The 23,280-nt window shown below is 43.8% G+C and overlaps 1 protein-coding gene across 1 annotated transcript in view; it reads right to left on the reverse strand.

Annotated features, from left to right (window-relative positions):
- Nucleotides 1-23,280, reverse strand: part of SP100 (SP100 nuclear body protein) — a 55,618-nt gene that overhangs the window by 5,519 nt on the left and 26,819 nt on the right. Inside the window, exons 10-22 of the mRNA XM_087819524.1 lie at nucleotides 22,848-22,907; nucleotides 21,932-21,985; nucleotides 20,342-20,395; nucleotides 19,667-19,750; nucleotides 15,402-15,518; nucleotides 14,376-14,429; nucleotides 9,393-9,464; nucleotides 6,081-6,128; nucleotides 4,284-4,388; nucleotides 2,485-2,627; nucleotides 2,044-2,082; nucleotides 1,017-1,058; nucleotides 105-220 (exon numbers count right to left, since the gene is read on the reverse strand). Of these exons, the coding sequence (XP_087675650.1) occupies nucleotides 105-220; nucleotides 1,017-1,058; nucleotides 2,044-2,082; nucleotides 2,485-2,627; nucleotides 4,284-4,388; nucleotides 6,081-6,128; nucleotides 9,393-9,464; nucleotides 14,376-14,429; nucleotides 15,402-15,518; nucleotides 19,667-19,750; nucleotides 20,342-20,395; nucleotides 21,932-21,985; nucleotides 22,848-22,907 (988 nt within the window). The remainder of the gene's footprint in view (nucleotides 1-104; nucleotides 221-1,016; nucleotides 1,059-2,043; nucleotides 2,083-2,484; nucleotides 2,628-4,283; nucleotides 4,389-6,080; nucleotides 6,129-9,392; nucleotides 9,465-14,375; nucleotides 14,430-15,401; nucleotides 15,519-19,666; nucleotides 19,751-20,341; nucleotides 20,396-21,931; nucleotides 21,986-22,847; nucleotides 22,908-23,280) is intronic.

The raw sequence follows: 23,280 nt of genomic DNA on the forward strand, positions 1-23,280 counted from the left end.
TCAAGACACATAAAACCAGAGACAAACTTTGCAGGCTGAGTGTGTGTGGTGAGAAGAGCTGTACCGCAAGAGGGAAGGGCAAGAGGGGGCCGGGTCTCACTAACCTGTCGGGATCAATATGACAGATGTGGCATTTCTCATGAAAGGACCTTGGACAAGTATCGCAGCAGAACAGCTTTCCTCTTTTCCGGCACACCTCACATTCATTGAAGTTTTCCGGCTAGAAGGGGAGATAATGTAGACACCACTGGAATCAGTGAGACTCCGGAAGGTCAGAGGTCGACATGTTGGGACTCTAGAACACAGGCTTTGCTTATACCAAGGTAACACTTGTAAATTTCTCTCCTCAGAATATTAAGGAACAACACTGAGCAGAGAGTTTAGAAGAAGACATTCTGGGTGCAGTGAAGTTCAGGAGGGAGTGGTTGTATTAGATCAGAAATGTGTTCCTTATGAAGACAGAGACTGGGCTAGCAACAAAAGGGATGAATTAAAGATAATCTGAGAAATCTATTATTCTGCGGGAAAAATCTGGCTCAGGAATACAGTCTTATCTAGTTGTCTATATTGTATCATCTAAGTTGACTCATCAAAGAATGATTTCCTGAGAATTTAATATGATGGAATAAACTCCTGAGATATCACTGCACCCCATTTTCTCAACCATAAGTTCCCCATGAGTTGAAGGGCCTGGGAAAATTCTGGACTACGGATTCTGTGTCTGGAGGTGCTCTGGGCCTGTGACAGTACCTCTGGGTTGGAAAGACCATGGGCACAGATGACCAGGAAAAGTCAGGGAAGACCAAGCTCTTCAGTTGTGGGAGCCTGGGGAAGATGCCCCATGACTCAGCTTGGCATGTAAGGTGTGGAGGAACCACCTCTGAATGGCCAGGGAGTATGGTAATGACAACCATTGGGTCCATGGATGATGCTTCAGGGAAAGGTGACAATGACATAGGTAACGTACTGAGGGAAAAGGCCTAGATTATTCTGGGGTTACAGGTGACAGTACTTACATATGGGTCAATAAACTCATCACTGTGAAACTCTGGTATTGTCTATAGAAAACAGAGAAAGATCTAGTGACGATATTGAACATGAGTTTTCATTAACCACACATTTGAGCAGACTTTTTATGCAAAGGATTCATGCAACAGCCCTCCCTTTGTTTCACATCTGCTTTTATGGGTCTATATATCTAACCAGAGAATAAAAATCATTACATTATGTGTCAGTGATGGTTTGGCCCAATGCAAATTCCATTCTCTGGCTCTTAGACCCAAGGTGGCTTTTGTGAAGCCAAGTAGGGAGGGACTCTGGCCCTGGTTTTCTCAGATGGAGTTGGAGCTGCAATGAGAGACTCAGGTGGAGGACTCATCACCCGCAGCCCCCACTGACCACAGGGCCCAGAGTCCTGGATGCCATGCAAATGTTCCTGCAGGCACCATGGCTTCTGCAGCTCTCCCGGGAGGGATGCAGCCCTAAAGGTAAAATGGGTACAAGGTCCCAGTTCTGCACCTTCTTGAAGGTGAGCACCTCTACATTTTCTCCCAAATTTCAAGAGCTTGCATTGACCTTGGGCATCTGTGAAATGAGTTGGCCTCCTTCCAGTGTGGGACAATGACTGCCTCAGCTCTTATCTCCAGCCCGAAGCAGAGCGGACCTAGAGAAGCCACCCAGTGGACCCAGGGCATCACCTGAGAGGTGGCCCTACGACTGCCTCTCTGGTTGCCCTAGAGCCCTGCTCACCCCACGGGTTATTCTCCCACGTTAGACAATTAAGTTGAAACAATCATAGAAGGTCAGCTCTGTCTCATCTAGTTTAAAGGATTATTCTCACCTCTGTCTCTAATGTTTTAAGGCATAAGGGAGTCCTAGCCTCAGACACTGTCCTGTTCGAAAGCAGCAAGCCCAAAATCACCATATGATAACATCAAGGTTTATTAGAATTAGCAAATTTAGGAACGATAGACTAAGGCCGCAGAAGAGGAAAATCAGCTACAGGCTAGATGCGACATGGGCAGAAAGTCACGTGACAATCACCTTTCTCCTGGTTCTCGGTGGGTCTGGGAGGTGTCCTTTCTGAAAGGGAAATGAGATGAATGCTACGAGGGCCTTTGTGTCCTCTTCGTACTTTTTCTACTGTTTTGAGCTTGGTATTTCCAGCTGCCTCCCAGATACGTTACTGTGCTACTTCTAACATTGGTCCCCAAAGCCCAAGACCGCCTCCCTGCCCCCGCCCCCCAATTTAAATTACTTCCCTGTCACCAAATTACCCAGCGGCGACTACTAGTGACAGAGCCCAGGCCACCGGTCACTGTTTACCTCCCGAGGGATAAGAGTGACCCGTGGAGAGGGTTAGGCCGCGCAGGAGCCGGCCAGGAGCATGCCCGGGGGGGGGGGCTTAGTGACAGGTGCACGCGCCCTGGGCGGGGGCCAAGAAAGCTTGGGGCTGGCGAAGGCGACAGGCCGCCGGGAGGGTACCTGGATCAGGCACTTGAGGGGCCACCCCCCGCAGCGCACGCTCAGCCTCCAGTTCTTGGACCGCTCGTGGCTTCCTTCGACCTCAAACTCCTTGAGGGTGAGCTGCTTCCCGTCCTTGGTCCTTATGCATTTTGCCGAGATTCCTGTTGGTCCGGGCAAGGCAGGCTGAGCTCCCTTTGGTGCCAGGGGTGCCCCCGACTGGGAAAACCCCAGGACTTGGCTCCCCCCCCCCCCCAGTTTGGGCTTCGAATCAGCAGCACAGAAGAGCTGAGTCGCCTCTCGGGGCCCCACGGCTGGCGAAGGGCGAGGGCGGGAGGGGGCTCCCTGCCCTGTGCCCACGCTCCTTTCACCGGGCAACGAGGAGGGCAACAGTTATTACCAGCATTTACTTTTAGAAAGCATTTAGCTATATTCAAAAGAGGAAAGAAAAAGAAAAAAAGAATGGCTCTAAAACAAAGAAGACCAGGATTCTTGCCCTGCCCTTCCCTGAGGCTCCGGATGGAGCCGGGCTGAATTTCAGAGGGGACAGCTGAGGACACACAGGTGGCCACGTGGCAGCTGCTCCCACAGCCTCTCCTGCCTCGTCTTGTACAGTGTTGATCAGCCAGGTAATGGCAAGCAAATTATTTCTCATATTTTGGATTCATGGCTATTTTATGTGGAAAGTCATTACGGAAATGTCACACAGTAGGAAAAGTTAAATTACTCATATGCAATATAGCTCCAGGGCACACATTTATACTTGTTGGTGTCGAAAGGGCTCTTTTTTAGGAGGGGGGACTCAATCATGGCAGCCAAACATTTGTGCTGTACTTTAACAATTACGATTTGCAAATTATTTTATATCTGTTATGCCGCTTTCTCTCATATGGCGAGGCAAGTTTTATTGCAATTTCTATTTTGTAGAGGAGGAAGTTTAGGATGCGAGAGAATGACTTGGTCGAGATGAGACGGACTCTCAGTAAAGCTGAAGCTTGAAGCCAGGCCCCCTGATTCTAAGTCCTGCGCTCCCCCGGTTGGCACAAGGCGGTACAGTGTTACAGGGAACCGGGCTGTGAACTTGTTGCCGGGTTTCTTAAATGTGTACATTCCCACCCTGATATTGAGGTGCTTGTTCTTGGGTTGGGTGCTGGGTGGGCATCATAGGGACCTTTTCCAAGGGGGCAAGGGGAGGTGGCCTGGTAGGCTAATGTTTATGAATTTTAAAAGTGTGGAAATGCCATCTTTCCTCCAGCCTACCTGGGATGCTGTGCAGAAAAGACCTAACAGAGCAGACCTGAGACAGCTGTCTTTAGAAATATCTGCTTCCAAGGTTGGTCCTTGGCTAACATCTGAGAACCTGGGTTTTGGGAGGGGTCCCACCCGCTGAGCACCTGCTTTCCTTCTGGAATTTTGGCAGGTGTGAGGAAAAGTGTAGCTATGTGGCTAACTCCTGATAAAAACCCTGGACTCCCAAGCTCAGGGCAGCTTTCCTGATGGACATCTCACACCCGCTGTTACAGTTTGTTGCTGGAGAGTTAAGCGTGCCCTGTGCGACTCCACTGGGACAGGACTCTTGGAAGCGCACCTGGTTCCTTTGGACTTTGTCCCATGTGCCCTTTTCCTTTGCTGATTTTGCTTCGTATCAATTTAATAAATCGTAGCAATGAGTCTGACTAGATGTGAATCCCTTGAGTCCTCTTAGTGAATCCCCAAACCTGGGATGCTCTTGGAGACCCGACACAGGCGTCCGGCCCCTGAACAATATCAGATCCACATGGGCAGTCTCCAGTTGAAGTGTAGAAGACCAGGACACTCACCTTCTTTCATTTTCTCCTTGTACAACATCCCCTTCATCTGACCGCAGGTCACGGGAAGTATAGGAGGTTTAAAGTCCATATTTGTATCTCTGGGAATTCTTGGACCTGCAAGGAAGCATTATTATTTTTTCAGTCCATCTTCTTCTACAACTGGGCCCTCTCTCTCCTCACCCACCTTGGGATACTTCTTTTATAAATTAAAATAATGTATTGGAAGGAGTTTCCCATGAGCCAGGTCTTTCTTTTATAGCAGGTTAGACACATAGAGGTGTCTTCCTCCAATCCTGTTCTCTGAAATCCTACGTAACATCCTCGTGTGAAGGACTGAATTCCAGAGCTTGCTGGCCACAGCAGCCTGTGGCACAATGGTTTTTCTTCTGTTAGTGCAGAAGATTGATGGCCGTATTATTGCTTTGAGTATGTGGGTGGAGAAGACCCCTCAACTTTTAGTTTTCTCTCCCCATCTGAGGCCCCCCTGGGGAAAAGAGAGCAGGATGGCCATGGGGCACCCAGCAGGAGCAGTGTCTACCCCTGTCCTTGCTCTTTGCCTTGTTTCACTTCTCCCTCCTGCGAACTTTTTCTACGGCTTTTACCCTGTGACTCCCAGGGTGAAGTGCTCTAGAAGAAACTGGGAAGGGGGCCTCTGTCCACCCTTGGGGTGGGGCACTGGCCTGGTTCTGCTGAGGCAGGTGTTGAAAATCTTAAAATGAACTTCAGTAGCAGCGGCACCTGCTCCTGTCCTTCCGACCAACATTGAGGGGGATCCATGAAAGACATACACTGAGGCTACTGTCTGGGATGGGGAGAGTGGGCTGCCCTTGGTCCTTTCAGAGTCAGTTCTATTAGAGCTGGGTAGGGCCTGGGAGGCCACTCAGTTGAGTTCATCTGTCACTCACCCATTTACAGGGGGAAATTGAGGCAAAAAGAAGAAATGATAAGCAAAAATCACATAACCAAAGGAATTTTAGGAATTAGGACACACATCTTGTATTACCACCACCCAGGGTCCCGGTTGGTGGGCAACTGGTGGCTCTCAATGTGGTCAAGAGAAGGGTCAGCTAAATAGCATGCAAGTCACACACTTCACAGTGTTCTCCTCAAAAGTTATCAGTGCAGCAAAGGGAGTCCTGCACAGGCCCAAGGAGGCCTGAGCTCTCCCACAGACCAACTGATGAACATCAATAAAGTAGGTATTATCAGCATCCTGTCATATTGTTGAAACTGACCAAGGCCACTGACTACCCTAACCTCTGTTACCAGCTCTATAAACCAATTAAGAAATTGATTGGCCCAGCCAGGTGTGGCTCAGCGGTTCAGCATCGACCTGGGATCCAGGTGACCGGGGTTCAATTCCCGGTCGGGGCACATGCCCGGGTTGCGGGCTAGCCGGTCAATAACTCTTTCATCATTGATGTTTCTATCTCTCTCTCTCCCTCTCTTTTCCTCTCTCTGAAATCAATAAAGATATGTTAAAAAAAAAGAAGAAAAAAAGAAATTGATTGGTCACCCAACCGGCATGGCTCAGCGGTTGAGCATTGACCTGTGATCTAGGAGATGGCAGTTCGATTCCTGTTCAGGGCACATGCCCGGGTTGTGGGCTTGGTCCCCAGTCGGGGGCGTGCAGGAGGCAGCTGATCAATGACTCTCTCATCATTGATGTTTCTCTCTCTCTCTCCCTTCCTCTCTCTCTGAAATCAATAAAAATATTTTAAAAAATTCATTTGTCATTTAGAAAACAGTATAAAATAAAAATTTAGATGCTTAATTACTAAAACTGTATTAATCACTTCTTTTTACCTCTTTTTCTGGATCTTTTCAAAGGCCCAGTATTGCCAGCTTTTATCCCTAAGGAGGAAAAAGTAACATAAATGTCTTTGTTTGTAAAATTGCAAACAGTGGTATTGTAGAAAAACACCAGTCAAGTGAAAGCTCTTCAGGAGCCTGGCCAGTACTTCAATACAGATATTAAATGCCTGGATCAGGACTTAGAAACTTTTTCTGTAAAGGGCCAGATAGTAACTACTTAAGGTCCATGACCTCTGCTGTGATTACTCACCTCTGCTGTTGTACTGTGAAAGCATTCATAGGTACTACATAAATAAAAAGAGGTGGCTGTGGCTGTGTTCCAATAAAGCTTTATTTATAAAACAGTCAGTGGGCAGGATTTGCTCCATGGGCCACAGTTTGCTGAACCCAAGCCTATACTTAGTTACAAAGATGATGCTTAACTGAGGTTCACACTATATTTCTTTTACTATTATCTCCAAATTATTCCAAATAAATTTGAAACAGTGTTTTATGTATTTCCCAAGCAAGAGGGTGAGAAGAATAATGAAACTGGGCATCTGTTGAGTGATTATTATGTGTTAGGAGCCATCCTTAGACCTTGGCTCTATTAACTTACTTCATCCTTGAAACAAATCTATTAAATAGGAACTAAAACTATCTTCATTCAGTAGATGAGGAAATAAATGTGTACAGATAAAAATTAAAATTAAATAAGGTATTGGAGATGTCCTTTGTTAAAGACACAGATAAAAGGGAGTAGTACAAGGTCTCAAGGGTGGACCCCCGCGTGGACTCTACAGATCAGATAGCTGCCACAAACCTAAACTTGCAAGTACATTTTTATACCAAGAATGGTGGCAAAAATCAGCGAGAACTTCAAAACTAACTCAATGAAGGGGAACTTATAGAAACAGACGCCTGCATTCTAAAAGTTATAGGGGTAAAGATAACACAAAAGGTTGACAAAAAGATGTTTCATAAGATTGAAGTATACTCCTGACAATAACCAGAGTCTGTTCATCAGCAGCTACTAACGGCAAACATACATTCTCTTGCTCTTAGTGTCTCTGTTTAAATCCTTCTGGGTTTAGTGGAGGAGCTAGACTCCCCTTTCATTAAAATCTTCAGGTTTGTAGACCACTTCAGGGCAAACAAACAGAAGCTCAGTGTTCTCTAGCCCAGTTTTCAGCATGAAGAAATTTGGGCTGAACACCAAATCATATGTGTCAAAGTACTGATGAGCTTTGCTTTACAATGGTTCCTGGTGTGTTGGCATGTTCCAGCACCTTGTTGTTACCTTACATCCATGAAGTAAGATGCCTGGAAAAGTAGGATTTAACTGTTCTTGGGTCTATCATCTTAATAACACAAAAAACCCCACATTAACCCTTATAAATAATAATGTGGTCAGAAAAATTAAAGTCAGTTTAAAAATAATTGTCTTAATAGTTGGGGCTAATCATTATGGGCAAAAAAGTATATCAGGGTATTTAGGTGACTTTTTGATTTCCTCAGAGTGGTAGCAGAAGCATTAACATCCAAGAACAAGACAACAGGAGCCTAGTACCCATAAAGCAAGATGCTAGTCTAGTCCTGCTGCACAGAACATGGGAGGGGATGGTGAGGCTGGTTCTGCCTTCCCTACCATCAGGCCCCGAGAAGCTACATTTCTTTGGAGAGAACTGTCAGACACCTCTCCTTAATCCAAGAGAGAAGGTGTTAAAGGCTCCACACAGAAGATGGACCTCTGTCCTTGGGGATGCCAAGGAAGGAGAGACTCTTAGACTCATCCCTAAGAAATGTAAAGGTGAAGGTCATAGCTAGAGCATGGTGCAGTGGAGGAAAGGCTGAGCTGGGAGCCAGTAAGGGAATCAATAAAGAAGCATGATTTCCATGGCCTGATGGGGCCCTGTTTGGATGGGACCAGAACTGGGTGTTCTTGAGAGATACTCTGCCCAAGAGAACCACCTTGAGTGATGAGGTAACTACAGCAAGGTGCAGACCTTCCAGAAGGACTGTCCAATGTCTGAATTCCTAAGCAAGTTGGCCACCATTCAACTACTGAGAGTTGGTAACATATATTGAGTCTGCTATACTAGTAGAGAAGTAGAGAATTTCCAGCGAAACTTCCTTCCCCTTCCCCAGTTTTGTGCCCAGAAAAAGAATTTTAGACTGTAATTTGTCTATAATTTGACAAATCTGTCTGTAGATTTGGGCCGGGGGAAGCAGGATCATGATCAGGCAGCCCAACAGGAGGCAGTGCCTGTCTTATCTGCTTCCTCAGTCCCTCTCACATCAGCTTTCTTCTGGCTGAATTGGAAGCTCAGTGGAGTTCTAGAGTCATCTGCAAATTGCACAGGGAGGAGGCTTTGAACTTTAGAGCCTCTGCATAGTGGGGGTGAGGTGGAGTAAATAACTGAGAATCTGACTCCATAGTAACTGATGTAGAAATCTTAAAATGAACTTCAGGATGATCGTATCCAAAGACACCTCTTGGGCTCCCTGCTCAGGATGCAGAAGCAGGAGCTGTCCATGGTGCAGTGGGGGATCCGCAGTATGTTGAAGCTGTATATGAAACCGGGATGAGCCTTGGAGAGCAGTCAGTCTATTTATTATTATTTATTATCTCATTTCATTTTATTTTACATATGAGTAACCTGGGGCAGAAAAAGAGAAGCAACAGACCCAGGTCCACACAATTACCTCAGGGTGGTGGGACATGAGGCAAGACAGCTACATTACTTGTGAGTTACAGTGTTTCATGGCTACAGTTGGCCCTTGACCATCTCAGGGATTAGGGGTGAAGACTCCCACCCAGTTGAAAATCTAGGTTTAAGTTTCGACTCTACAGCTGGCCCTTCACACAGGCAGATACAACCAATGGCAAATAGAAAGGAGTATTTTCCATCTGCAGTTGGGAATGAAAACATTTTCTTCAATCTGCATTTGGTTGAATCCCCAGATGTGAAACGTGAAAAAAATTCATGTATAAATGGACAGGCACAGCTCAAACTTGTGTTGTTCATGGTTCAGCTGTATTTCCAGCCCAAAAGTTATCAGTTCAGTAGAGGCAGCCCTGCAGTGGCCCCCCTGGGCCCTGGGTTCTGGTTGTAGATTCATCACCAAGTTACTTGTTTGCAGTGTTATCATCTTTCAATCCCTGATGCATTTTGGAATTGACTAAATCTGATATATTTCTCAACAGTTAGTACAGTTACATCAAGCAACTAGGGAAATAGGTTTGTTACTAAAAGCAAAGAATAAAGCATGAGAATCGAGGTGTTTAGTTATTGAAAATGTATCCATCTTTTAAAACCTTACCTTTTGAATTGTTTCTTTTCCATGGGACTTTGTTATTCAGAGACTGGATTCTATGTCTGCCTCTGTTTGTCACTGAAAAAAACAACAAACAAACAAACAAAAAAAGAAACAGATGCTGTGAAAAGTTGCATTGCATATAATAGTGCTTTCAAATAATTCCATTTTACTGTAACTTTTCAAAAGCCTAACACATAAAGAAAAATACATAACCCATAGCCTTATACTTACCAAGTCTTAGATGTTTGACCTGGGTTCATCTTAGATTTCTTTTTCTTTTAGCCTCACATTAATCTTAATTCATTTATACCCATATTAATTGAAAAAAAGAACTTAAGACAGAGTTTCATTTGTATCTCAAGGAACACTGAGAATAACAATAATAACAGCTAACATTTGATAAGTGCTTATTACATGGTAGACATAAATATAAGGCCCTTACATATACTAATCTTTTTATGAGAGTTTAATTACCCCCCCAGGAAGTAAAGTGGCTGTTCTTTAGTTCCCTGTTCAAAAACTATCAACACCACAGACTTTCTGTAGAAGCTCAGTAAGGTGTTCCCTCAACCCTCAAGGCAAATAAGAAGCCTTCAACCTCAAAGTAATTGATCTGAGATTCCAGGAATTTGAAGGAGGCAGAGAATTTTAAAAACTCAACCTGGAAAGTCTAGAGAGGATGAGTATGTTGGGAGCTAGCTACTTGCTCACTGACAGTAGGACCATAAAGAGGCATGATTCTCATGGGCCTCTCTGGGGAAGGGAGGAGCTCCATTAGTTCTTCTTAAGAGATGCTGCTTCTAGGAGAACCATTTAGATGAATGAGGTGTGAACCTCCTTAAAGCTGGGAGACTAAGAGGGAAGTGGTAAGCAGTCAGTGGAGTTCTTGCATTAGGAGAAATACATTTGAGAAATTCTCAAGAAAGAGGTCTCTTAAGAACCCTCAAATGTGGCTCATGCAGCCACCATATCTGGGAGACATAAAGAATGTCATAAGAGGACCATTTCTGCTCCTTACCACTTCCTTCTCTCCTTCCTCCCTAAACTTGACTTAGCTAAAAGCAATAGATACTGATTGCAATTAGAGAAGAAATGTGGATGAGAGAAGAGGTTCGCCCCATCCAGCTTCCTCACTACATATTTTCCAGTTTTAACATATCGGCTCAGGCTTTTTAATGCCGAATGAGAATATATCACTGCTGCTGAAAGACACTGGCACAGCTCTGGGGCTTATCTAAGACTTCAGCCTGGGGCAGGAAAAATTATTTGAGAGAATATGTTTTAAAAGGAAGCAGGAGAAAAAGCAAATGTGGCTTGTATTTAGACTACCAATTCCAACTGTTTTACTAAAGCAGGTAAGATAAAAAGGTTTCACAAAAACTCAGAGGAAAAAAATCTTAGACCTGGGTAAGTATAACCTGGGAAGTAACTAAGATGATAAAGATAAGCATGGAGATAAAATGATAGAGATGCTAGAAATATATGCATATATTTATTTGCATTATATTTGAATGTTTATATTCATACTATTTACACACACACACACACACATACACACAAATCAAGGTGACAGAAATACTCAGGTGAATGGGTAGGTTCTTCCTACCACATCTGGAGTGTTTGATGAAAGAGAAACAAATTATGTGATTTAAGCCATGGGGGTCTCTTTGTTACAACAAAGATTCAGGCTGTACGCTAAATAATCCATTAGTTATGAAGCCCATAGGAGATTTCGGGGCTGTGGCAAAGACAGGGTCTGGCAGGAAGACCAGGTCTGCGATAAGCTCACAGGTGTGAATCCTCACATTTGTTCTTACCTCTTTGGAGACTATTTATTTTATTGATGTGTCGTACCTTTTCTCCTTGAAACAGAAAAGAAAATAATCACTTAGAATTATAAACAGAGATTTACAAGCTTTATATATGTCAGTAACCTTCAAGTGTTTTATTTTTGCCTTCATTCAACTTTTGTGCTGTCTTGGTTGTCATCACACTGAAAACAATAATAGCAACAAAAACAACCTATCTGTACACAGCACCAGTCATTTACAGTATGCTTTTACATAGTCACATGTGGTTCTCTCATTCATGATAAAGAAAATGTAAAAAGCACCTGAAATCAGGCAGAAGCTTACAGCAAATTAGGGGGAGTGTCAAGGAGATCAAGGAACCATTGATCTCAGACATCACCAGCAAAGTGTAATTCAGAGACTTGCTTTGAAAGCTAGCAGAGGTTGATTCATGAGGTTTAAGAAAAGAATCCATCTCCATAACATACAAGTGCAAGGTGGAGTAGCAAGTGCTGATGTAGAAGCTGTAGGAAGTTATCCAGAAGATCTAGCTAAGATCTAGTTTAATAATTAATAAGACACTAAACAGCAGATTTTCAATGTAGAAAAAACAGCCCTATATTGAAAGAAGATTCCATGTAGGACTTCCATAGCTAGAAAAGAGAAGTAGTGCCTGGCTTCAAAGCTTCAAAGGATAGGCTGACTCTCCTGCGAGGGACTAATGCAGCTGTGACTTTAAGCTGAAGCCAGTGCTCATTTACCATCCTGAAAATAGCAAGGCCCTTAAGAATAATGCTAAATATACTCTGCCTGTGCTCTCTAAATGCAACAACATAGCTCGGATGGTAGCACATCTGTTTAAAACATGGTTTACTGAATACTCTAAGCCCACTGTTGAGGCCTAGTGCTCAGAAAACAAAGACTCCTTTTAAAGATTTAAATGAGAAATAAAATGAGTGTGTCCTGGTCTACTATTCCCAAAAGCAGATGTTGAGATAAGAGTTTGTGTTTAATAAATTTATTTTGAAACTACCTCAAGGATTAAACTTTTCACAAACCGATAGAATTAATATATTCATTTAAATTACTCATCCAACACATTCTTGGATGCATCAATATGCAAAAGTAACTATTTCTGATGCAGAGTTTCTGTTATTGGCCACACAGCATCAGGAAGGAATTTCTGGGATGTTAGTACCTTTCACCTGGGGTGAGGACAGCTGGAGGAGAAAAGCACCCTAAGCAGGAAGGGTACAACTCTAACCCGGTAAAATTAGCTCTTCTCTGTTGCATCATGGTGGAAAATACAGAGGTTCCTACCTTGCATTTAGCCCCTGTGGTCGCTAGATTGTGAGGCTGTGTCAATAAGTATCTGTGCCACTGGGAACCGTGTTGTGACCATACCCAGGGCTATGTTAAAAATGGATCCTTGACTCTTTGCCTCTGGGTAGAACTTAAAGCTTGAAAAAAAAAATAAAACTTGAAAAAAAAAAAATAAAACTCTGGGTTCACCACCTTATTCTGCGGAAAGTTGGGGTCACTGTGAGTTGTCCTGCCATGTCCTATAAACTGAGCTATGGGGATTTTGTTTGCATAAGTTGACAGGATTCTACTCAGTCTTTAGCTTGAGTGAAAGCTTGGCCAAAATCTTTCATAATCTTGACCTTTATGCTGAAGCCTTCCACACCCCCATTTGGGGGATACAACCCCTTTCCCCACAAATCTTGTTTTTCCTTTCATTTTGCCAAATTTCCTGTGCTACTCTGTTAATGATTGACAATTGTGAAGTCTGTTTGTATATCTTCACCCAAAATGTGTACACTGAAGGAAGACTGAGTTTTAGCAGTCATTAGTATAAATGTGGTTTGACTTACAAGGAAAGAAGTTGTGGAAGGCTTGGGAGTATGAAATGTAGCAGTAAGAGCAGTAAGAAAGAGAGTGTGACGAAGCCTACAAGGATGAGGTCTGGTAGACAGAAAGCATAAAAAGAAGAGTCATTGGCCCAGGCCAATGTGGCTCAGTGGTTAGAGCATCGGTCCGGAAGCGTCACGGGTTCCATTCTTGGTCCAGGGCACGTACCTGGGTTGTGGGTTCGCTCCCTGTTCCTGGTTGGGGCTCGTGTGGGAGGCAAGCAGTCGATGTGGCTCTCCTCTCACATCAATGTTTTTCTCTCTCTTTCTCTCTCTCCCTCCCTCCCTCCCTCCCTCTCTTTCTTTCACTTTCTCTGAAATAGGAATGGAAAAAAATGTCCTCAGCTGAGGATTAACAACAAAAAATCATCAGTATTTGAAGATAAAAGGAAAAAAATGTGGAAATGTGGAAAATATTTTAGTGAAGCTGGGAATAATGATTATCCTATACGTAGTAATGCTTACAAAATATTATATAAGATGTAGTCTTTAAAAACAAGGTATAATAAGCATCCTCACCCAAATACTGAAAAAAATCTTTCACACTATGTACTTAGGAAAGAAATCTGAAAATAAAAAGATACGAGATCTCAAGCTGATTCCAGTTTAAGCAACAAGGTGGGAGGCTATAGTAAAAATATCTGTATACATCCTATATTACTGTTTTAGGTAAAATCCTTTCCAGGCCCTTCTCTATTTCTACCAACAAAACAACTCTATGGGCCTGTGTTTCTTATAAGGTTAACTGATGAAATTCCAGAGACCAGGTTTAAAAAATGTAAGTGTTCACAACAGGAAGCATTGCCATTCTATGACAGAGAATTCTATGAAGAAGTAAAACAAATGACCAAACCAAATGAAAAAATGTTCAGCCATACTACAAATGAAAACAGTGCATGTTAAAACACCCTTAAACAAGATTTTTTATAGCTCTTAAAAATGTTAAATGTTTTTATTGTCTAGGTGTGGCACGTTAATTTTAAAAAGCAAGAAAAGAAAAAGTATGCATAGAATTAACCTATTTAGATAAATAAAACTATATTCCAAAATGTACTAATACATGATAGAAAAATTCTGGAAAGACATACACCAATGTTTATAAACCACATATGCTTCAAAATCAGAAAAAAAACCAACATGAAGATATGAGCATTTTGAAAAAAATATAGTTACTTTAAAAGGCTTCCCCCCCATGAAAGGTATAGAAAATAATGATGATAAACATTAGCGTTAAAAAATAGTTAATTTTTAACATAAAAATCAAGAAAGTTCTTATCGACTCTTACTTCTTTTTCCACTGTGTTTTTCCACAGTAGATCTGCTTCCAGTGTCCGTGGCACCTAGAAAGTAACAGGTGATGGTCAGAGAACTGTAATTTATAAATAAAACTTACAAATCTAAAAAAAATTCCAAATCTTATGACAATTCACATTGTGGAAGGCTTGAGTTTATAACGATGTCTGAGTATCTAAATAAATCAAACATACAAACTGATATCTAAAGTCTTGGTTTCTCTGAGGCTTTGAAAAAACACTTCATTACTTATATGCATCAGTTTCTTCATTTATTAAATGGGAGGTAGCAAAAGTTACTCTGTTCAGGCTTTAGATTTCTTAATGAAGATTAAATATAATCTTATTTGCAAAAGTTGATGAGAAATCACTGTATAAAAATGCTGGCGGGCAGCCTTCAAAACTATATGTTGAGTTTAAGAATAGTTATCTGAGGTCTTTTTCCTGACAAGTAGCAGGACCATTTATTTATTTGTCTTTTGAGGACTTTTCAAGGTTGTGACAAAGAGACACTATTATCTATCAACAGAAGAACACTTGGATTTCTTTGCTCCATGCACAAGGGTGGAAATAACTATATAAATCCAACACTTTGGTATTGATACACTAGTATAGTACACAAGGTACTGTTTTTTTTTTTAATCAGCGTATTTCTACTATATCATCCACGTAAAATCAACAGGGCTCATTCTGTTAAACACGACTGTGGTCATGATCTGCTTCTCTGCTATTCCCCAAAGGGTCAAGTCATGCAAATGTAGAGCGCAAGATTGAGACGTGGACTCGACCCTTCCTCATCAGAGTGTCCTCAGAGTCAAGTGCGGCAGGAGAGAGGAACGCTGATTTCAGACCCCCGACATCCTGCGGCCCCAGTCCTGACTCTCACCTTCACAACTGACCTGCTCCCTGCTGGTGAGCTGCCTCATGTTGTCCTTGAGCCCTGATCACCTGCCTCTGACATACCAAGGTCTGTGGTATCTGCTGAATCACCTCCCCCCCAAGACCCTTGGGTGGCCTTACCCATCGTGTCAGATGCTTGGCTACTTTCCGTCCCTGCCTCTTGGCCTCTTGGAACATCCTTTGATGAACACATGACGCAGGAACACTTCTTATTTCCAAGTCCTTGGAGCTCTGCTCCTATGTTATGGTTTGTAAAATATTTTAATTTGTAATTTGAATTTGTGCCTCCTGCCCTCCAACCATCCTTTTTTCCCCCCTAAATCAAAGGATATTTCTACCTGGAAATCTCTTTGACTATTGCTGATCCTCATTGTCTCTGTCCTTTCCTTTCAATCTGTTTTCCCCCCTCTATTTTCTTTTTCTTTTGGCCCCATATTTGCATCTTTGGTTTTCTATTTTTTTCTTTAGATTTTTCTCCCATCCATTCCTTAATGACATTTTTTACAAATTTTTGTATATTTTTTAGGTGATGTTATTCTTTTTCAGGAATGCTGTTACATTTATACGTCTACACATATGTATATATAATTAAATTATTAAAATAATTTTTGTAAGCATTTCATATAAATACTCTAATAAATTAACTTTTGCCAGACAAATTTCCAAATGTTGGAGTAGAGAGTGAACAGTTCTTTCCATTCGCTCAACCCATTTGTTAGGCTTTCTCACGTGCCAGGTGCTGAGATGGGCACTGATAACATCAAGGGCATAAGACTACGGAAGCGTCAGTCTTGTCAGCCTCAAGGGCAACCGTGACACTGGCACATAAAGAAGTGAATATACTGAAAGTTGAAGAGTGTTAGAGCACATCGCCGCACAGAGTGCTCTGGAGGGTGGGGCATAAGGCAGGAAGAACTTGGTCTGAGATGAGGGACCCCTCCCAGAGGATGTGTCGTGGAAGCAGGAGTTAGCCAGATTATGGAAGGACGGGACCAAGACCGTAGCCCCAAGCGGGTGGAAAGCTTGTGCAAAGGTCTACATTCAGAAAATGCAAGTAACCAAGAGGAGCTAGTACGTCTGAACCCGGAGCAGGAAAGTTAGTGGCAACGATGACAGTGAAGAGGAAGGGGCCTCGGCCTAGGTAGCTTTGGGGGGCCACACGAAGGAGAATGAACTTAACCCGAAAGGAAAGGAAAGGACAGTGGATTTTATGAGGGATAGCAGCGTGGACATATTTGCATTTTTTTTTTTTTTTTTTTAATCCTCACTTGAGGATATTTTTTCCATTGCTTTTCAGAGAGAGTGGAAGGGAGAGAGAAACGTCAACATGACAGAGGCACATCGATTGGGTGCCTCCCGCACACGCCCTGACCCGGGCAGGCGACCGAGCCTGCGACTGAGGTACGTGCCCTTGGCCAGGTTGAAGCCGGGACCCTTCTGTCCGCAGGCCGACGCTCTAACCACTGAGCAGCCGGCCAGGGCCATATTTGCATTTTTGAAAGACCGGTTCAGCTAAATCGCTTAGAATACATTTGGTGGGAACACGACTAGAAGCAGAGGGACAAGCAGGAGCCTGCTGCTCTAGTTCCAGTGAGAAGTGACAGAGGCGTTGGTGAGGGTCATAGCACCGGGGAGGCGGGTGCATGGACAGGCCGGGGGCATTTTAAAGGAAGAATCGATAGAGTCAGGTAACCGGGGGCTACGCTGATTAAGGAGATGACTGTCGGCGGTGACTGAGAATATGGACTTGAAAGGATGGGTAAACTGACAGCGAGTTTTAGAGCTGAGAGACGCTGGGAACAGATGCTGGTTTTAGGGAAAACGTGATGTGCCCAGTTTTGGAAGGTTGAGTTTCAAATCGAAAGACATCTGAGTGCAGACGGCTCAGGCCTTCAGGACCCTGCCCACAGGTCTTCCTGACAGTCGGATGGGTGAGTTGAGAAGTTAAGAAGACAGGGCGGGGCGGCAGATGTATGTTTGGGAGCCATTCGTTTGCGGGTGGTGACTGAAGCCGTAAGAGTGGGTGAAATGCCTGGTGACGTCTCTAGTAATCTGAGCGAGTCACAGAGGCCGCTTTGACACCTGGGGACACCTTACCCTGAAACCCACTGCTGGTGTGAGCCACCCCTTGTGCAGACACGGCTTTCGTCTCACGTCATCTCAGACCCCCGTTTCCCACCTGGCCCTCCTCTCCCTTTCCCACCACCCCTTCTCTCTGCCAAGTTTCCCTCCTATTTTCCTCGTCTCTGCGCAGTTCCTCCTGCGCCTCAGATCGCCCTGTACGCATCTCACGCCCGCCTCTTTTCTCGGGCTTCTCCCTCCGGATCTGGTTTTATTACTGGAGTGGTCCTCTTCCCGCTGCCACCTCCCTTCTGTTTTCCTTTGTTTCTTTGCTTCCTCCCCTCAATCTTATCTTGTTTTTTTTGGCGGTTTTTACAACGGCAATCTTTATCTTTACATTTTCATCTCCGTTCCGCTTAGCCTTAGAGATTCCTGCTTTCACCTTCGCCCCGGGCCTGCTCTCCGCCAGGGACCTCACTGCTGGCCGCTGCTTCTTCCGCCAGCTCCCTCCGAGCTCTCTACATGGCAAGTCTGTCCGTCAGTCACGGGCTTTGTCACCGTATTTCTGGTAAGCTCCCGAGATGTACCTGGAAAGTCTTCCCTCTTCCCCCACAAAGCCCCCGTCTGGTGACAGCTGGGTTCCATGCCCACTTAGAAACGCCTGAAACTCAGACACCTTTCGTTTGCCGACCCCAGCCTGCCTCTCCCACCCTTTCCCTCACATTATCCGCTCAGTGCCCCCTCCACCCAGGAGCCCTGCTCTCCCTTCTCTGCGGCCCCTCCGACCCAGCGGGCGGGGGGGCCTAGGCCGGGCCAGGGCCGCCTGCGGACGAGCGCGTGTTCATTTGCACGCGCGTGTGCGCAATGTTTGGGGGAGAGGCGGGGGAAAAGAGGGAAGAGCTTTTCCTCTGTGCAGAAGGGAATCAAAGATAACTGACAAGCAGTGTCACAACTGGCTTCTCCGCCACACTCTAAGGCTGGCATCTCTTCTGACTCGCTTCCTCTAGTCATTTGAAGAGCTTTGAATCCACGGGACACTGAAGGGAAGTAAGAAAATGACACACAGTACATGGTGACCAGGAACGCGCTTCAATGCGGTCGCGCTGAAGTGGGTTCCCAGCTCAGGTGAACGAGGGGCACACCTGCGCCTCACACACAGCAGGTGACTGTCTCTTTGTTTCTAATCTAGCTGTACCCCCGCTCCCTCACTTCTCTGTTTTAAGCTCATTGGTCTGCCTTACACGATTCTATCTCCATCGCGGAGATTCTGCGAGCTCCTCTCCTCTGTCTTCAGTTTCTGTTTCTCTCTTTTTAAATCAATGATGCTGTTAGTCTCTGTTTATTTTTATTTCTCTGTCCATTTTTTTTAGCTTTTATTATTCTAGGTGTTTTGTATGCCATATAGCTGGCTCTATTCCTACCTCTTGGTTTCTTTATGATTTTCATATTTCCTTCTCCATCAATATATATGTATATATTAATATATTAATATCCACACCAATATAGGTGTTTATACATCTACCAATGTATCACGTGTCTATATATATATATATACACACATATATATATGTTTATTGTTATTGTTAAATAAGTTGTCTTTTATCAGGCACTGATATATTCCCCTATGAGTATGACAGGCCCCTTGCGCCTCCTCTTTGGCCTTTGGTCATCTGACACAGCTCTTATCTTCCTGCCTACAACCTTCCTTCCTACATACAACACTCACCCTTTGTGACCCTTATAAATTTGTACATCAATTTCCTCACCCCAAAACGGAGATAGCAAGAATTACCCTGCCTAAGTCTTAAGGATTTTGTGATGACAAAGTAAAGCCTTATTTGCCAAAGTACTTTAAAATAGCATGATATAATCCAGTTACAATGTAATGGAAATCTGTCAAAAACTATACTAACGTTTGAGAGTGCTTGATCTGAAGCTTTTATTTCTGTCTATAATTACATAGCAGGACCAGTTCTCTTTTACCATTACAAGCGACATGAATGTGGACCAATATAAATCTAAGATCTCTGTTAGTGGGCGCCACAGCAGGTATTTAAAAAAATATTATCATTTTGCTATTTATTTCTTCTAAAAGAGCAATGGGTAATTATATACATTTAGTCAATAGGGCTCATCCTGTTAAACAAGAGTTTATAATAATTTCCTGCCTCCTTCCATTTTCTAAAGTGCTGAAAGGCGTTCCCAGGATTAACTGGGTATAAGGTCTTCAAGGTGCTCAGAATAAAATGCATCTGGAAACAGTAGCTTTTAATTCAGATTCCTGACATTCGCAGGCCAAGGCTCGGCATCTTAATCTTCTTTACCTGACCCATTTCTTAGGGCTGAACTAGACGTTTCCTGAGGCTCTTCTCCGTTACTCGATTCTGAAGAGTCACCAATGACTAGCCCTGTGGAAGGAAGTAAAATTCAGTAACAGCCTCAGTCTGCGTCCTAGGAGCCAATCCAGCACGGACTCTCCAAAAGGAAAATTGGAAAAGGGAAGCTCGTGTAGGAGGGGTAGGGACGCTCCTACTGCCAGGCCACCCGGTGGCTCCATCTGACCCGTTGGTCAAGGTTGCTCCAGGAACCATCCCCAAGGACAGGGGACAACTATGCCATGGAAAGCACTCCCTTCTGTCACCATTTCTTACACTTCTTAACCTTCCCCTTGTCTCTGTTTCTTATGCAGGGACACCATGGAAGCAACATTTTCTAGAAGTGGGAGCCCCCATCAGCTGGGTCCTCAATGATCGTGTGCAACAGAGCAGCCCTCCACCCCTGAACCACTTTATCCTTTGTTTGAGTGGAGAGTAAACTTGCATTGCTCTTGTGCCATTGACCTTTTATACCAATTAGCCCAGCTCATCCAAATATATCATGCGTATCATTTAAAATCCCAACAAATTCCTTTTTTTAAATTTAAAAGATATAACCAAAAAAATGACTGAAGCTTTTATAGCAAAAAAAGCTGTTACATCAAGAGTTTTAATTGTTCTTACGTAGTTTCACATTTCTCATCTTCAAAGTAGGTTGTTTTCCAATATCTGAAGAACCTAGGATATAAAGGAAAACACAACTAGTAATCTATAATGAAAAGAGTTAGATCTTATGACTCCTCACATTGTAGAAGGATTTGGAACATAAAGACGTGATGATGATCATTTTTGTCTCTTCCCATCTGCAGGAAAGAGATCTCTACCAAATGAGGCAAAGGCCCACAACCTTTTAGCCCATGTGCAAAATCAAAGACGTTTTGAAAACCAGTATTTTTTCATAGGTTTGCAGCTAACTAATTTGGCAGTGAATCTGGACTTAGCTGCCATGAGTCTACGTAAACTCTCTTTATCACACGTGTGATTTCCCCTCATTGTGAAGCTATTTCAAAGTATCACTATATAGGCCAATGTCATATTGGGGTCATCTGACAAAAGTTATAAATTCCCATTGATGGTAATAACCAGACGCTGCTTCTTCCGTCAATAATTAGAGAGTATGACCAGAGTCTATTGAGGTTTGAAAAGGTTTGTGACAAAACTGACCAACAGCTTTCTGTCCCAGTTTCTCTGCTCTGTGCAGAGCAGGTGGTGAGTAGGGGACATCACTATGTGGTTCACCGCACTGGAGGGCAGGGCGTCCGCGAACACGGAGTAAGACCCACTGCCGGCCAACTAGAGCCATCCTGTTCAGCCTGAATTATAACGTTTCCTTTCTTTGCAGTGTTGCAAGCGGCCGCGTGAGATCAAGGCAGGAATGGGCTCCCGGCCATGGCGTGTGCTCAGGGAGGCAGGAGCTCTGAGCTCAGACTCCTGATGTCCTGGAGCCCAGCGATGGCACCTCACCCTGCTCATCAGGACCACGTCTCACTGTACAGCTCCCGGCCCTGGGGGGCACCTCGTCCGCACTGGACTCGGAAGACCCTTCACGACTTCTCCCTGCAGAAGGAGCAGATGGCCCTTGGAGAAAAGGAACCCAGAGAGGAGAGTGGGGAAGCTGAAAGCCCAGGGCTAGAACGTGCCTCCCTCAGACCTCCTTCAGCTGCCTTGCCTTGTCACATGACCCGAAGGCCAGCCTTTTATCCCTCCTGTCCCCTGAGCCTGGGGCTGAGATATTTCACCCCCGGCACCTCGGCTTCCTCTTGGCCCAGTTTTCTTATCCCAGATTCTCTTTCTCCTTTTACTTGTCCCTTTATGGATCTGTTCTTGTTTTTGGATCTGTATTTGCTTTTATATCTATCTCTGCTCCCCTCCCAGGGCTGTCTTGGAAATGTGGTATTGAAGAAGGCAGATCTCCCTGCCACTTGGCTGCTTCCCAGAATGACTGGGAAACAGAGCCCCTCCCTCCGGCATCTAATACGTCCAGGAATGTTTACTTGAGAAAAAATTCCAATTCTATTGTGTTTGAGTCTCTGACTTCTTTGTGTGTATATGTTACAACCACTAGCCTAACTCATAGAAAAGTCAAAATCCAAACAGGCTAAAATGAAAGCAAATTTATATTTTACTTTGAAGGACATAAAAAAAAGTTAGAATGAATATTTTGTAGAAAGCCCTGTCCATTTATAACTATGAAGAAATCTTATTTACTCTTACCAGTTTTCCAAAGTCTTTTCCTGCAAGGAGGTGATTCTCTCAAATCCACGGCCTCTGTAAAGTAGGAGGCAAGAGAGAGCTATTCATACACAAAGGCCTCACAGATTCTATGAGCAGTCATGCGGCCAGGCGATAGGGTTTGCGATCGTGCTGATGTTGAGATGATCAGTTTCCTCTCTTTCAGTAGAACCCAGTTCCGGTGCCCAGGGTCATAATGCTGGGCTCCTGCCTGGATCTCCCTTCTACTCTCCACATGAATTTGTAACCGACTCTTAAACTTGACCACCTCCAGGGTCCTCCACTATAATGCTGGGGTAGCCTAGTTACTCCATCTCCCTGTTAAGATTTTTGTGAAACAAAATGAACATTTATTCACAAAAGCCCTGTGCAAAATCACAATGTAAGCCCATGATTTAATTATCGTTTGGGTTTGAGAGTAGTTGGGCTGAAGCTATTTCTTAGTCAATAATTAAACAGCAGCACAAATTATTCTTTCAAGACTTTCTAAGTTGGGGACTAATGACAATATTGTCAACGAATACAGAAATACTGTGCTAACTGTGCTCTGTAGAATATAAAGCATGTTGGTAGAGACTAAGTATATTATTTAAATTCTGTAGCATTAATAGATATGATCTTGTATAGTAAAAAAGACTGTCATTTACTAGTGTATTATTGCTACATTTTCAATATAGCAGTTGACTGGGCTCATCCAGTTAAACAACCATTTATAAGGCCTTTTCGCTCTCTTTCATATTCCAATAGGGTCAAAGAAGTTAAATGCGGAAAATGGTGTCCTAGAAGTAGCAGAATCACTGCATGTAGAGAAAGTCAGAATAAGACACATCAGGAAACAGGGCTCTGGGTTTAGACTCTGCGTGTTTCTTGTCTAGGAATGCAATCCCAATAGTCTTACGTGATGCAGTCTTGGGGGCTGAGTAGGTGACTTCTCGGATCTCTCCCCTCTTGTTTGATTCTAAGGAGTAAAGGTTATTGATCAGTGCAAAAAGGAATAGGAGTTATTAGGCGTCTCACTGCGACCAAGGAACCGAATCAGCAGAAATTTCCTAATACAACTTGGAAAATCTTGAAAACCCATGTATACCATGGCCTGCACATGGGCCACCTGGTCTGTCGTTCTAAGTCACCTGCCTTGTAGGTTAGTGATGCTCTATTCCCTGTCCCAAGAGCAGAGACAAGTCCCTGGCAAGGGGCCCCTCCACTCTGTTGGAACATTGCCTTCCTGTACTTCTCTCTCTTCCACCTCTTACCCCTTCTGTAGTCACGTCACCCTTCCTTCATCTGCTGTTTCTTTGTGGGGAGACCTTGGACATCTGTGTCGAAGGCAG

Source organism: Miniopterus natalensis, chromosome 8 (assembly GCF_054644295.1).
Source record: "Miniopterus natalensis isolate mMinNat1 chromosome 8, mMinNat1.hap1, whole genome shotgun sequence".
Taxonomy (NCBI): Eukaryota; Metazoa; Chordata; class Mammalia; order Chiroptera; family Miniopteridae; genus Miniopterus; species Miniopterus natalensis.